This window comes from Engraulis encrasicolus, chromosome 10 (assembly GCF_034702125.1).
Source record: "Engraulis encrasicolus isolate BLACKSEA-1 chromosome 10, IST_EnEncr_1.0, whole genome shotgun sequence".
In the NCBI taxonomy this organism is placed as follows: domain Eukaryota; kingdom Metazoa; phylum Chordata; class Actinopteri; order Clupeiformes; family Engraulidae; genus Engraulis; species Engraulis encrasicolus.
Genome location: NC_085866.1, coordinates 21,030,687 through 21,045,753, shown reverse-complemented (window position 1 = coordinate 21,045,753; position 15,067 = coordinate 21,030,687). Strand labels below are relative to the sequence as shown.

General features: G+C 46.3%; 1 protein-coding gene across 1 annotated transcript in view; it reads right to left on the bottom strand.

Annotated features, from left to right (window-relative positions):
* Nucleotides 1-660: 660 nt before the first annotated feature.
* kcnc4 (potassium voltage-gated channel, Shaw-related subfamily, member 4) overlaps nucleotides 661-15,067 on the bottom strand; it is a 28,763-nt gene continuing 14,356 nt past the window's right edge. Inside the window, exons 2-3 of the mRNA XM_063208387.1 lie at nucleotides 1,956-2,904; nucleotides 661-1,089 (exon numbers count right to left, since the gene is read on the bottom strand). Coding sequence (XP_063064457.1) covers nucleotides 845-1,089; nucleotides 1,956-2,904 — 1,194 coding nt within the window. The 3' untranslated portion in view covers nucleotides 661-844. The remainder of the gene's footprint in view (nucleotides 1,090-1,955; nucleotides 2,905-15,067) is intronic.

Here is a 15,067-nt window from a genome sequence, read left to right as displayed (position 1 = left end):
GGAAATGAAAAGGCGGGCAGGGCCCAGGGGGGGCGCTGTGGCGCAGCACGCTAAGACCCCCACATTTGGGCTTGAATGCCCACCCAAGGGGACCCCGGTTCAAGTCCGGCCGGGGTCATTTCCCGATCCTCCCCTGTCTCTCTCTCCCATTCGCTTCCTGTCACCATCTTCGACTGTCCTGTCAAATAAAGGCATGAAAAAGCCCCTTTAAAAAAGAAAAGGAAAAAGAAAAGGCGGGCAGGGCATGGGAGAACGCATGACTGAGAGAAAACAAAAGGACAAGTGGGTGGGTGTCATGATGGGTTTGTATTACAGGAGGGTGGGTGAGAACTAATCAGGGTTTTGTATCAGTACCCCCTGAAGACCAAGTAACCCCCTAACAAGTCTGACAGGCGGACAAAGATGCGTCCATCTATGCACTGTCGCCTTGCTGACACAGGAGGGAATGACAATTTGAAGAATGCGTTTCAGATGGACAGACAGACTAACAGACGGACAGACGGACATACCCTCTTATACAGATGCTGGGACGCATCTAAAAAGACACATAAAGCAAGGCTCTGGGGTTGCAGACACATTCATGTACTTGATATCAGTTGTAAAAGGCAACAATTCCCCCCAAATTACAGGTAGTCCCCACCCTCCCACCCCTCCCAGTTACGTATAAACAGTGATTCATACTCAGCACAGAACGATGACAGTACGATGGATTGTGGATGATGGAGCCTTATCGGCTCTACCAGTGGTAAAGCAGATGGCTGGCAGTGAGGTTTACAGGGAGCAGATGTGATGTAATTTCCTGTTATCCTGGTTGGTGTCGATCTTTGATCCGGGTCCGGGTCCTTTACACGTTGCTCTCGCCCTTGCGCGTGGCCCCCGTGCGTCCGGCAGTGTCGGTGGCGCAGGAGGTGAACTCCCCGGAGGTGAGGAGGAAGCAGGCGGCCTCCTTCTTGGGCTTGTTGCCGTCGTTGCGGCTGTGGGTGCGCGTGCGGCGCAGGGACCATCTCTCGCTGGGGGACAGGGGCTGGGTCAGGCTGCAGCCTTCCTCCTCCGACAGCGCCACGTTGGCGTCACCATTCTGCTTGGAGTCTGGAGGAGGTATATACGGTCACAAGGTACACACACACACACACACAGGCACAAACACAAAGATTGAATATGGAGAGCTCTTTTCCAAAACGCTATATCCACCATTTTTGACTTTTGCATTTTAATATTGGAATTGACTGTTAAGGAGTCCCATCATCTATATGTGAATTCTTGCCAGTCAAATATTTTGAGAACATACGTTTTAAGCTCTATAAAAATGCATTTTGCAATGCAATTCAATGGAATGCCCATTACAAAAATGTCAATTTCCCAACATTCTATAAAATGGATATATCTCATTTTGGAAAAGAGCTCTTCATATGGTCAGCAGAAGAATATGTTTCTCCTATCTGTTATGTTTGGATAATGTTCCCACTTCATATGTTTGCACTACGTTTATACATTGTACTTCAGCACTACTATGTTGTGCCTTTAAATAACACTATTGGTTGAGAATGGCAGTTGCCATAATGTGAGTGTGTCACGTGACGGCAGGTGCCGTAAAGTGTGTGTGTGTCATGTAGTAAAACAGTGGTTGTCAACCTTTCTTGAACAAACGCCCCCTTGACCTGATCATAAGCCTCCCAACGCCCTCTTGATCTTATTATAAGCCTGCCAATGTCCCCCTTAATAATGAAAAATTAAATAAAATAAAAATAAATGCTCCCCAATGGTAACTAAGCCCCTACCCCACTCTGTGGTATTCTTCTCAACGCCCCCCTTGGGCTCCCCAACGCCCCCCTGGGGGGCTGTACCACCCCCGTTGAGAACTATATTAGACTATAAAAAAAAGGTAGGACCTCAAACAGAATGGCATACGGAACATACGGTGGTGTTTATGATGCAGACTACAATACTACCCTTACCTGTACCTGATCGGCTCCTGACACTGGTCTCCTCCGCGGCCAATGGGAACGTGTCGCTCTGCGTGCTGTCCGGTGGCGAGTTGCACTCCGACTTCCCGAACGAGGCCGAGTCGGTGGCGGGCGCGTCGGGGTTGGGGTTGTGCTTCTTCCTCCTCTTGGGCAGCTTCTGCTTGGCCATGGCCAGCGAGTAGTACATGCCGAAGTTGTTGACGATGACGGGCACGGGCATGGCGATGGTCAGCACGCCGGCCAGGGCGCACAGCGCGCCCACCATCATGCCCAGCCACGTCTTGGGGTACATGTCGCCGTAGCCCAGCGTCGTCATGGTGACCACGGCCCACCAGAAGCTGATGGGGATGTTGGTGAAGTAGGTGTGGTTGGTGCCGCGCGGGTCGCCCGGGTGGGCGCCGATGCGCTCGGCGTAGTAGATCATGGTGGCGAAGATGAGCACGCCCAGCGCCAGGAAGATGATGAGCAGGCAGAACTCGTTGATGCTGGCGCGCAGCGTGTGGCCCAGCACGCGCAGGCCCACGAAGTGGCGCGTCAGCTTGAAGATGCGCAGGATGCGGACGAAGCGCACCACGCGCAGGAAGCCGAGCAGGTCGGAGGCGGCCTTGGAGGAGCTGAGGCCGCTCAGGCCTATCTCCAGGTAGAAGGGCAGGATGGCCACAAAGTCAATGATGTTCAGCATGTTCTTGACGAAGAACAGCTTGTTGGGGCAGCAGGCGATGCGGACCAGGAACTCGAAGGTGAACCAGACCACGCAGACGCCCTCCACCCTCATCAGCTTGGGCGAGGTCACCATCTCGGGCGTGGGCTCCTCCCGCGTCACGTTGCCCTCGGTGACGTTCCGGTAGCGGTACTGGAGGATGTTGAAGGCCTCGTGCGTCTCCAGGCAGAAGGTGGTGATGGAGAGCAGGATGAAGAACAGAGACACGAACGCCACCACCTGCACACAAAATATTTTCAATCCATTAGAGATTTGTGAACAGCGAAAATACCATATTTTGGAGGCTGTTAGGTTAAGGGTTAAATGTTTTTGCCATAACAATTTCATATTGTTTATGTTATGTAATGTAAACTTGACATTACAAATATTGGTACAGGTAGGTACAACAACAAGCATGGACATTAATAAAGTGTCATTATTGTGCATAGTAGTGAGTCAGGACTCAGTGCAGTGGTGGTTCTACCAACCTAGCCTGATTATCATCAACTTTCAAATCTCTCCGAGACTTGGTCTGACCAAGAGCATAACAATTTAAATTTCCCAAACGACATGGTTAACACGTCTCCCATGCTTTGCTTCTGGTTGTTTGCTTCAAGACAAAGTGGGAGGAGTTCCCAATTTTTCCGGAGCTCAGAAAAAATATTTGTATTGCTCCTGGGTAGGGCTGCACAATAATGGAAAAAAAACATTATCACGATTATTTTGGTCAAAATCATGATCACGATTATTAATCACGATTATTGATTTTTGCAGAGATTTTTGAAAATTATAACAAGATGAAATATAACCAAGAATGAATTACATACGGGATGAGCAAAATAAAATTGTATTAATTGTAATAATTATGTAAAGGCAATAGCATGAAACTTAAGTGGACAGATTTCTGGCCAGAAACACCAGCCTGTCGGTATGATCTGGCTTCAAGGACGCTCTCAAAAGTAGGTCATTATGGCCACAATTAAATCACGATTACAATCACGAGTTCGATTTTACTATTTTATCACGATTTTGATTATTTTTCGATTAATTGTGCAGCCCTACTCCTGGGCTGACTATAACCAACGCTGAAGGTGCTGCGTCACTAGGAGGGTGCGGCCTGGCTAGGTTCTACCCATGTTTGGAGCCCTAAATATAGATATGTGATCCTTTTGAATTATTGGTAACACTTTACTTGACACCGGTGTCATACGCACAACATAACAGTGTCATAACCGTGTCGTAACCCAGTCGCTTATGTCACTTATTATGTCACCCAGTCACTTATAATATCACCCAGTCACTTATTATGTCACTGTCATAAACATTTCATGACTTTGTGAAATGACATTTGCTTAAGGTAAAGACAGCCTTAACAATGTCAACTTTTCATGACCATAAAATGTTCATGACATTGACATCATGTCCATGACTCGTAATATTGTCTATGACTGTGTCATGACACTGTTTATGTTATGTCATACGTATGACGCCGGCGTCAAGTAAAGTGTAACCGAATTATTTTGCAGGTGTTTACCATAATATTGACTGCTGGAGGACTGTTGGATTTTAATAAGGTACGGTGTGGTTCTCTAGGTACAAAAGTATTTAAATAAGGTGCAGTCTACCGTGTGTGTGTGTGTGTGTGTGTGTGTGTGTGTGTGTGTGTGTGTGTGTGTGTGTGTGTGTGTGTGTGTGTGTGTGTGTGTGTGTGTGTGTGTGTGTGTGTGTGTGACTCATTGTCCCACCTGACTGAAGGGTTGGCATAATTAGGATCAGCGGGTAGGCACTGTATAATGAGATTTCTTTTTTGTTCAACTCTGAGCCCGGGATGTTTGCCTGTGGTAGACTGGACTGGCCATCTGGCATATCGGGCATTTCCCGGTGGGCCCCGCACCCTCGTGGGCCCCTATTTTCAGAAATGTAAAAAAAAAAATTCTACCCCTCTAATTATGAGGGGGCCCTGTAAGCTAAAAGTGCCCGGGCCCTGGTGGTAAGAACAGTGTGAGGCATCATGCAGGGAGACAATGCTGAAGTACTTCACTGCAAACTCACATGAGTGCCTACTTCAGCTAGCGGCTGACAGACAGGGCTTCCATTCAACGTGCTAATGCATATTATTTTACAGAAATGTTCAAGGAATCCTCGAAAAAACTCGAAAACACTTCAGACGTGCATTAATCATCCAAAATGGCTGCCGAACCTATTCATTAAGTTCAATTACTGTGACGTGTTGAACACGTTCAATGAGACTGAGAAACAGGACTAATGAAAGGGGCTGATGATGCACAATCTCTCTGTTCATAAAAAAACGAATAGGTCTGAAAAAGAGTCTCATTTATCCAGGTCAGGAAACTTCAGTGGAAGGAGGGTGGGGGTGGGGGAAGTTGGGGTGAGAGTTGGGGTGCTAGGGGTTGGCTGGCTGGCATGTCTGGAGCCCAAAGGTTATCAATCATCGACTACCCTTCCACATTGGTGGTGGTGGGGTGGGGGGGTTGTCGGCCTCTTAATATAGAAGCTTAAGTCATTATTCTCATTATTCACAGGAGAGAGAGAGAAAGAGAGAAAGAGAGAGAGAGAGCGTGTGTCACTTTAATGACGGCTGCTGTGCTGTGCTGTGCTATGCGGTGCTGTGCGTTGGCACCCAGGTCCCGTCGGTCGGCTCGACTTGGCTGGTAGGCTAAATGCGGTAGGCCCGCTAGCCAGCCATTAGTCCTGTTGAATAATGGCACCAGCTGCCTGTTATATCCTGCCATCTTGCATTATTAACTGCTGAATATATAAACACACGACACGGCACGGCGGCCTTAAAATAGACCTCAGGAGGACAGGACCAGGGAATAAGTACGGTGTGGCATTACAGTAGGGCCTACATGGTGCAATTTAATGTTATGTTTATACTGTGAACAATTGTGATTCTGTGTTTACTCTATCTGTGTTACACGGGCATCAAAAAGACAAATGTCAACTCAAGCTCAGGACAGGACCTGGGAATAGTATGGTGTGGCAGTATAGTACAGTACAGTATATGGTGCGCTGCAATTTAATGTGATGTTTATACTGTGAACAATTGTGATTCTGTGTTTACTGTATCTGTGTGTATTGTGCAACTTACACAGGCATTACAAAGACGAATATCAACTCAACTCGACAGAGAATTTTAATTAACATTTCGTATTTGCTGGTCACTTCCTTTGCAATATGTTCCAAAGCAAATTCCTACACAGGGTATCTTTTAAAAATCACAGACATTTTAGTAAAACTGTTCCACAAAGCTATACCTACTGTAAGCACTGACATGCTTGATTACTTTACTTACGTTTACTGATCAGTTAATTGTATGGTAGATAATAAAATGTATCTTATTTTAGACAAAGCATGTGTCACAATAATCAAGGCTGAAAAACATACATATACAACTAGCTGCGGTATTTCACACTACAACAATTTACAATCCCTTTAAATCTTTTCCCTTTCCAGGACCCCAACTAGCAGTGTTGCCAGATTGGGCGGTTTCCCGCCCAATTGGGCTACTTAGGATGGCCGTCTGCGGGTAAAAAAATGGATTTTGGATAAAAAAAAACACCCAATATTTGGCCATAGAACTCAATAGAATTGGGCGGGATTTAATGCTTCCAAGCGGGTTTTGGGCTTTTTTTGGGCTGGAAATCATCAGCCTCATCTGGCAACCCTGCCAACTAGTGCTAATTGGCCCTGCCCGACAGCCATCAGGGAGAAGGCCTAAAGCCCTGAAAAATGCTAATGCTAGACCAGGATGGCCTGTGGATCTCATCTGCCCCCCGCACATGATGGAAACAGATGGGGAGACACGTGCAGAGACGCGGAGCAAACTGAGTTAGCACACAGATATTTGGCTGTGTTAACATTGTTAGCTTTATTTAGCTTGTGCTAAGTGGATTCGTCATTTGTAGGCTAACTGCCTTGAGGAGAACAGAAGGGGGGGAGGGGGGAGCAGGGAGGGATGCAGGGTTGCAGGGTGGTGTGTGTGTATGTGTGTGTGTGTGTGTGTGTGTGTGTGTGTGTGTGTGTGTGTGTGTGTGTGTGTGTGTGTGTGTGTGTGTGTTTGGGGGGGAATGGGGAAGGGAAAATAAATGGGGGGAGAGAGAGAGAGAGAGAGAGAGAGAGAGAGAGAGAGAGAGAGAGAGAGAGAGAGAGAGAGAGAGAGAGAGAGGAGGGAAGCATACACAACATCCTTTGGCAAAAAAAAGGTAAAAAAAATAAGTGTTGGTCCGGTGCTCAACTAAAAAAAGAGATAAATGCAGTATTATAGGCCCTATACTGTAAAATATTCCGGTACTAGGCTAAAACTGACAAGTGCCAGTATTCCGAGTACTGGTGCGTACCTACCCACTTAAAGTCCCAATGATAGGGTTGCCAACTCACTGGGGAAAAAATAAGGGACACACCTTTGTATGGGGGATCTGGTGGTCCTGCCCCATAAAATGTTGTACTATATTTCTTCAATGCAATTTCCTGCGTTTTAACCACATTACGCCCCATTTCAACTCAATACAGAACCGTACCTTTGTCTATAAATATGGGACGATTTCGTATTACAAGGGACGCTTGGCTACCTTAACTGACGATAACAATATTTGTTCTTCACTTCACTGATGACTTAAGATGATTTAGTGGGCCAGGGATATTGACAAACACGCACACCCATGCACGCACACATGCACACACTCACACACGCACACACACACATCTACACGCACACACACACACACGCTCCAGAACATGATCAGCAGACCAACAATACAGCAAAGCATAACATACTTAAAACAAGAGACAATGTAAACAAACACCTAGAAAGAGTGGCTGGCTGCACTGCACTGCAGGGCTTGAAGTGAACAGCGCCTGTCCTGAGGTTCAGCTTCAGCTACAGCCAGGGCTGACTGGAGGAGAAATAGGGCCCGGGCACTTTTGTCTTAAAGGACCCCCCCCTCATAATTAACGGTGCAGAACTGACTCACCAGTGGGCCCTGAACCCTCATATTTTTTGTATTTAAAAAAAACATTTCTGAAAATAGGGGCCCACGAGGGAGCAGGGCCCACCGGGAAATGCCCGGTATGCCAGATGACCAGTCCAGCCCTGGCTGAAGCTGCCACTGACCCTGGAGCAGCAGGACCAGGCCAGGCCAGTGTTGCCTCACCTCACTCAGTGTTTGCTTAGTAACAGATAATAGAGGCATCCATCACTGCACTATTTACCATATCAGGAACATAATATCTCTGCCTCTAAGTCTGCTGCTCCCACAAGCACCGCAGCTGTATAAATAAGGAGATGGACAGAGGGAGAAACAGAGGAGGAGACGGAGGGAGAGGTGAGGGGGGATGCAGAGAGAGAGAGAGAGGGAGAGAGAGAGAGAGAGAGAGAGAGAGAGAGAGAGAGAGAGAGAGAGGCAGAGAAAGAATGGCAGAGGCAGAGGGAGAGGGGGGATGCAGAGAGAGAGAGAGAGAGAGAGAGAGAGAGAGAGAGAGAGAGAGAGAGAGAGAGAAGGGCAGAGGCAGAGGCAGAGGGAAAGGGAAAGGGAAAGGGAGAGACAAAGGCATGGACAGAGCGAGAAAGATCGCGAGGAAGAAAGAAAGGCAGACAGACAGAAAGAAAGAAAGAAAGAAAGAAAGAAAGAAAGAAAGAAAGAAAGAAAGAAAGAAAGAAAGGGAGGCTGGGGAAGAGGGTGAGGGTTACACGGCTTACAGTATCAACCATCAGGGTCTGGACAAACACCACCTGATGCTCTGGAGACTGTTGTCATGTCATGTAAGTTTCATTTACAGCGAGATGTAAGGGCTGTTATTCACAGGAATATTATAATTCCTTGTAGGTGGGGAGAATTCTGTTGACAGTATCATTCTTTTGTGTGTCTCAATGGAAAGATATCAAGGCAAATTGCTCTAAGCATTTCTAACTGACAAATATTTTCGTTATCACCATTTTTTCTCAATATTCTGTAGCAGTTGTCAGGCATTTTCAGACACATTTTTAAGTTAACCTTGGAGTTATGGAATAATCTTTTTACAGGTTTTATAGGTTCACAAGCTTCAAAACTACACATGTACCATATAAGGTTACAAACAAACCAATACAATATACTAAACAATTACAATCTAATATAAAGATATTGCTCACATAACCATGGTGCTTACCACAGATCCACAGAATAATTGGGTAGTATCAGAAACACATCATTTATTAACGATTTATCCATCCATACCTAATTGAAGCAATTGGCTAAATGTAATTGGATTTAGGCCCATTCCTGTGCTCATATAAGACGACGTGTTTACAATTTCAAACGTCTGTGTGGACTAATTTCCTGTTGAGCAGACACGCTTTTCAGCTGAGTGTGTTCATCAGGGCTGGACTGGCCATCTGGCATACCAGGCATTTCCCGGTGGGGCCGCTACCCTCCGGGGTCCCTATTTTCAGATATGTAAAAAAAAAAAGTTTTTTGTTTTTTTTTACATTTCTGAAAATAGGGGCCAACGAGGGTGCAGGGCCCTAGCCTGGTCCTGACCATCCCATAATACTACCATTTCATTTCGTATTTATGGTCTGGCATTTGTTTGCTCTGAAGCGATTGTAGGAGGCAGGAAGTTTGCACTCAGTTATCGTTTGAAATTATTGGACACCTCTCACCCAATCCCTGGCAGTTACTCAACAACAAACATAGTGCAGACCAACGGCTTTGGCGCAGATGTGTACGTCATTGTCACGAGCGTCCTCCCCCTTTCGTCCCCACGTGGGGGGCGTATTCGAATTCTACTGCTCCAGGCACTCCACAGAAAGCACGGCCAGACTACAGTAGTGGAGCCAATCCTTTGGCGGAAGTACGTAGGATGGCTCGCGAGGCTAGCAGGGCCCACCGGTGACTCGTGACTCAGTTCTGCGCCCCTAAATATTAGAGGGGGGGGGCTTTGAGCCAAAAGTGCCCGGGTCCTGGTTCTCCCCCAGTCCAGCCCTGGTGTTCATCATCACACCTCGGCTGATTGAAATTCAAATGTTATGAACAGAGCTGAGCTACCTGAGCTCTCTTGGACACTCTGAATGTGAAGGCCGCCGTGCCGTACCTCAGGCGGTGGATGGCGATGATGTTTTGGCATGAGGAAACAGCGGGGGGACTAATTTGACATTAATATTAAAATTGGTATTTCTCTCTCTCTCTCTCTCTCTCTCTCTCTCTCTCTCTCTCTCTCTCTCTCTCTCTCTCGCTCTCTCTCTCACACACACACACACACACACACACACACACACACACACACACACACACACGCACGCACACGCACACGCACGCACGCACGCGCGAAAGCGCACACCCACACACAGACACAGGCGGACACCCGTGCACAAGCACACACACACAGCGAGAAAGATAGACAGATAGATAGACAGATAGAGAGAGAGAGAGAGAGAGAGAGAGAGAGAGAGAGAGAGAGAGATGAAATTGAGAATGAGAATGAGAATAAGAATGACAAATGGAGACATGTTCATACATGACTGCTTTTCACACATGCTCAACGTCAGGAAATGTAAGCCCAAAGCCTTTCATAGGCCCACAGCCTTCAGAGGATATCCAAAGTACAGGATGACATACATCACGGCCAGGGCCGTAACCAGACATTTTCAAATACTGAGGTCAAATACTGCTTGCTGCACTGCATATTGTACATTTAGAATGCTTCAAACACTTCCTTGGCGTATACAGACTGAATTCATTATTGTTGATCATATCTTGATTTTCATCGTAGATACATTTTACCTTACTGAAAAAAATACAGAGGACATGACCGCTGTGTCCTCAATGGTGGTTACAGCCATGACCACGGCAGCACATGGGCTAGTCTCAGGTACCCAGTTCCCACAAAGTAAAACACGTTTGAGGAACTGTGTGCAGAGATAAATCTACTGTACAAGGGAATTGTCTCGCAGGCTTGATTTAACCTCTAAGAAAGCATTGCAAATATCAAAGGATGATGCTTTCTCTGTTTGGTTGTTCATTTAAATACAGTAGTACACAAGTCAGTTTGCACACAAAGGCAAACAAAACAAATGCTCTCTCTCTCTTTCTGTCTCTGTCTCTCCTCACTCACTCTCACACACACACACACACACACACACACACACACACACACACACACACACACACACACACACACACACACACACACACACACACACACACACACACACACACACACACACACACACACACACACACACACCTTTGCAGCTAAGCTGGCTGCTAATCTGTGGCCACTTGTGAATAATCACGCGAGGTGAGAGGAGAACCCTCAACCACATCAGAGCAGCGCAGCGGAGACAAGGCACATAAACAAGAGCATACCCTGCACTGCGCTGCACTGCACTGGCCAGGCACGCCCTCCTAGTGACACAACCTCTTTGGTGTTGCTCCTAGTCAGGCCAGGAGCAATACAAATATCGTTTCTGAACTCCAGAGAAAAATCGGCAACTCCACCCACTTTGTTGGGAAGCAATCAACTTTGAGCAGCTCCAACGGCCCTGGGTAAAGGCATGTTCAAGGCAGTGACATGTTTTAAGAAGAGATGTTCTATGAGGACTAAGAAAATGTTTGCCTTGTCAGCCTATTCTGGCCTCAACCAGTAGCAAACAGCAGAAGGCGGGTTAACCAGAACATGGTAATTCGTTATCATCTTGGTCGGACCAACATCTCGTTATAAGATTTGAAAGTTGATGATAATCAGGGACGCACTGAACAGTCAGTGATGCCAGACCAATGGTGTCTCAGTCTCACGGCTCTCACCCTCTCTCTCTCCCTGTAGGCTAGAGTAAAAAAAAACACACAATGTTAATTCAACACTTTGAGAGTTGATTGAACACCTAGAGTCTCTAAGTGTTTAATTAGCACTGTAGTTTTACTGTGTCATTTCCCTCAGCCACAACTACAGGTCATCTTACATGTTATCCCAATTGTGGCACACAATCAGTAAAAAAATACAACGGTAATTCAACACTTGGCGTCGACACACATTTTCTAGAGTTCATCTGGTACCAGACTTGAATTAACACTGTATTTTTTACTTTTTACTTTGTATTTTGTATCTTGCGTGCCATGCATGGGTGTATCTACAGCAGGTTTTCTACATGCAGCGCCCGTGACTGACTTGTAACGCCCCCACTTGCATGCCAACCCAATGCAGCCTTTCATGCACCGTGAGAGGGACTGTTAAACAAAGTGTAACCATGACTCTCATGTCCACAGAGACCACCTCCGCTTCTGCACCCCTCCTCCCCAGCCTCCTCCTCCCCTGTGACAGTCACCAGTCGGCCCCCCAGAGTCCCTCCTCGAGCGGGGAGCTCGTTCCACTGAGCACCTGTTGCGTGGCCTCATACCTGGATGGATGCGTGTCCTCGTAACTTATTTATTGCACTAGAGAAATTGCAATAAATTCATCTTTAAATATAGTCTTTATTGTAATTGCACAGTCACCAAGAAATTTGGACATATAAATCTATGAATATACATGAACGGCAATGGTCTCTCACAGTGGTCACCTTCTATGAGAACCAACCTAGGGCAGGGCAAAAATAATGAACAACATGATTAGATAGTATATTTATGGATACATGATATATTATGTATTATGCATGCATGCATCTCTGTATATAGGCCTGTGTCCTGTTTTTCGTGTTGTGCAAAAGTCTTGTGATGTGATGCTATGTGTATGTCCTGTCTTAAAAGAGTGTTGCTCAGGGACGCAAAATGAATTTCAGTGAAAACTGACAATAAAGTCTAATCGTATCGTATCATATGGATGTAAAAATATTACTACTACTATGTAGAGATAATAAAACCTGTTGCATGGATGCATCTCCCTGCATGCTATGTGACCGACCCCGTCCACCACGTCTGTTGCCTGCCAACTCCCACTCCTTTCCCATTTTTCAGCTGAATGTGGGGACTCACCATCTGGCCCAAAAGAGGCAGTGATATGTGGCGTCTGTGTACTGCCAACCCTCACACACAGAGAGGGACACACACACACACACACACACACACACACACACACACACACACACACACACACACACACACACACACACACACACACACACACACACACACACACACACACACACACACACACACACACACACACACAGGCAGACAGGGGGAGACAGAAAGAGGCATATAGGCAGAATAGGCAGAGATAGAGGCAGAGGCAGAGAAAGATCCTGTGAAAGAGTGAAAAGCAGAAGAAAGAAAGAAAGAAAGAAAGAAAGAAAGAAAGAAAGAAAGAAAGAAAGAAAGAAAGAAAGAAAGAAAGAAAGAAAGAAAGAAAGAGGGGGCAGGACAAACAAGGACCGAGAGAGGGGATAGACAGAGAAAGACACAGACTTAGGGACAGAGAACGGAAGGGAGAGAGAAGAAAAGAGAGAAAAAAAGTGAGAAAGAAAGAAAGACAGAGAGAAAGAAAGACGAGCAGAAAAAGGGAGAGATGTGTTGCTGTCTATGTAGCCTACTGTAATGTATCTGGCAGATGGCCTTCTGCCTCCTGAGCTGTGACAGTAAGCAGACACATTAGAGCGCTAGTGCTGCCTGGAGCCAAAGCCATTTACAGCCTAGGAGTGGAGAGGAGAGGAGACACAAGCATGGACATCACATTATATATTATGTATGTAGCCTAGAGTATGTCTGTGGCCAGGATAAGAGGACGGACTGTTCCTCAAGTGCAGTGGGTTTCCAAGGGGCTTGCTATGGCACTCAATGGCCATTGAAATGTATAGGGCGGCACAAAAATACGTCACGATAAAAAAGGAAGTTCCCTCCAAACGTCACAAAGCAGGTTTCAATATATTTTGTAATGATTTTTCTGTATCTCAGTGTGTCGGTATCTTATACATATTGTATTCTGGCACTTGCTACTTACTAATAAAGGCTTACTGGTCCTTATTAAAGCTAAATTGGTAATACATCCCAAATTGTGCACCAACAAGACATTTGCGAATACATGCCTAATACATGTTTGATTTTGCTTAGTACATGCCTTACAAATTACTTATACAGGCATTGACATTGTAGGTATTAGTGCTCATAGACCACAACATACTAATTGACCGCCTTGAATGTTGGGTAGGATTGTCCGGTCACGTCAAGTAGTTCAAAACATATATTACAGGAAGGCAGTTTTTTGTCACCATCGGAGAATACGTCTCCAACAAGTATGATGTGCCTTTTGGGGTTGCTCAGGGTAGTTGCTTGGGCCCTCTCCTCTTCTCTCTCTATATGTTGCCCCTGGGCTCCATCATCAGAGAGCACAATGTTGATTTTCATAGCTATGCCGATGACACTCAACTATATATCTCTGTCGAACCAGCCAAACCACTGCCATTCATGCCTTGACTAAATGCATGTCTGCCATCACAGATTGGATGAACAGTAACTTCCTAAAATTAAATGAGGATAAAACTGAAGTGTTGCTCATTGGGCCTAAGAAAAAACGTGCAAAACTCCACTCAAGCCTAGGTGACCTAAGCATGCACATTAAAGATAAGGTTACTAGCCTAGGTGTGTAGACTCGGATCTGAGCTTTGAGCCTCACATCAACAAGATAACAAAATCAGCTTTTTTCCATCTGAGAAACGTCAACAAAGTGCGCGGCTTGGCCCCCCGACAAGACGCTGAGAAACTTATTCATGCCTTTGTCACCAGTAGGATAGACTACTGCAATGCTCTCTTCTCTGGTCTCCCAAAAAAATTAATTGACAAATTGCAGCTCATTCAAAATTCTGCGGCAAGAATCCTAACAAGAACCAGAATGAGAGAGCACATCTCTCCTGTCTTGGCAGACCTGCACTGGTTACCTGTCTCATACAGAATCGACTTTAAGATTCTGCTCACAGTATTTAAAGCATTAAATGGACTTGCCCCGAGTTATATCTCAGACATGCTCTCTTTTTATGCCCCTACTCGAGCTCTCAGGTCCACTGATGCCAAGCTGCTAAGGACCCCCACCCCCCCGCAAAAGAAGATCGGCGACGCCGCGTTTGCCTGCTATGCGGCCAAGAGATGGAACGCCCTCCCCATCGAGATCCGATCAGCCACCTCCGTCGACTCCTTCAAGAAGCAGCTGAAGACCCACCTCTTCATCCTTGCCAACTCCTAGCTGCCAAGGTGTCATAGTGTCCCAGCTGCCGCAGCACCCTTACTACTCGCAACCAGCCCTGGAAGGGGGCTCCCCTAGGTGGCCGCTGGTCTCTGCCTGAGGTTTCTTCCTGACTATAGGGTTTTTTTTTCTCAGACCTCACTGAGCTTTTTTTTCCCCCTTACAAACTATGAATCAAGCGAAAGGGAGTTTTTCCTCACCCCTGATGCCACCAGGGGCCGCACCTGAGCGCCCA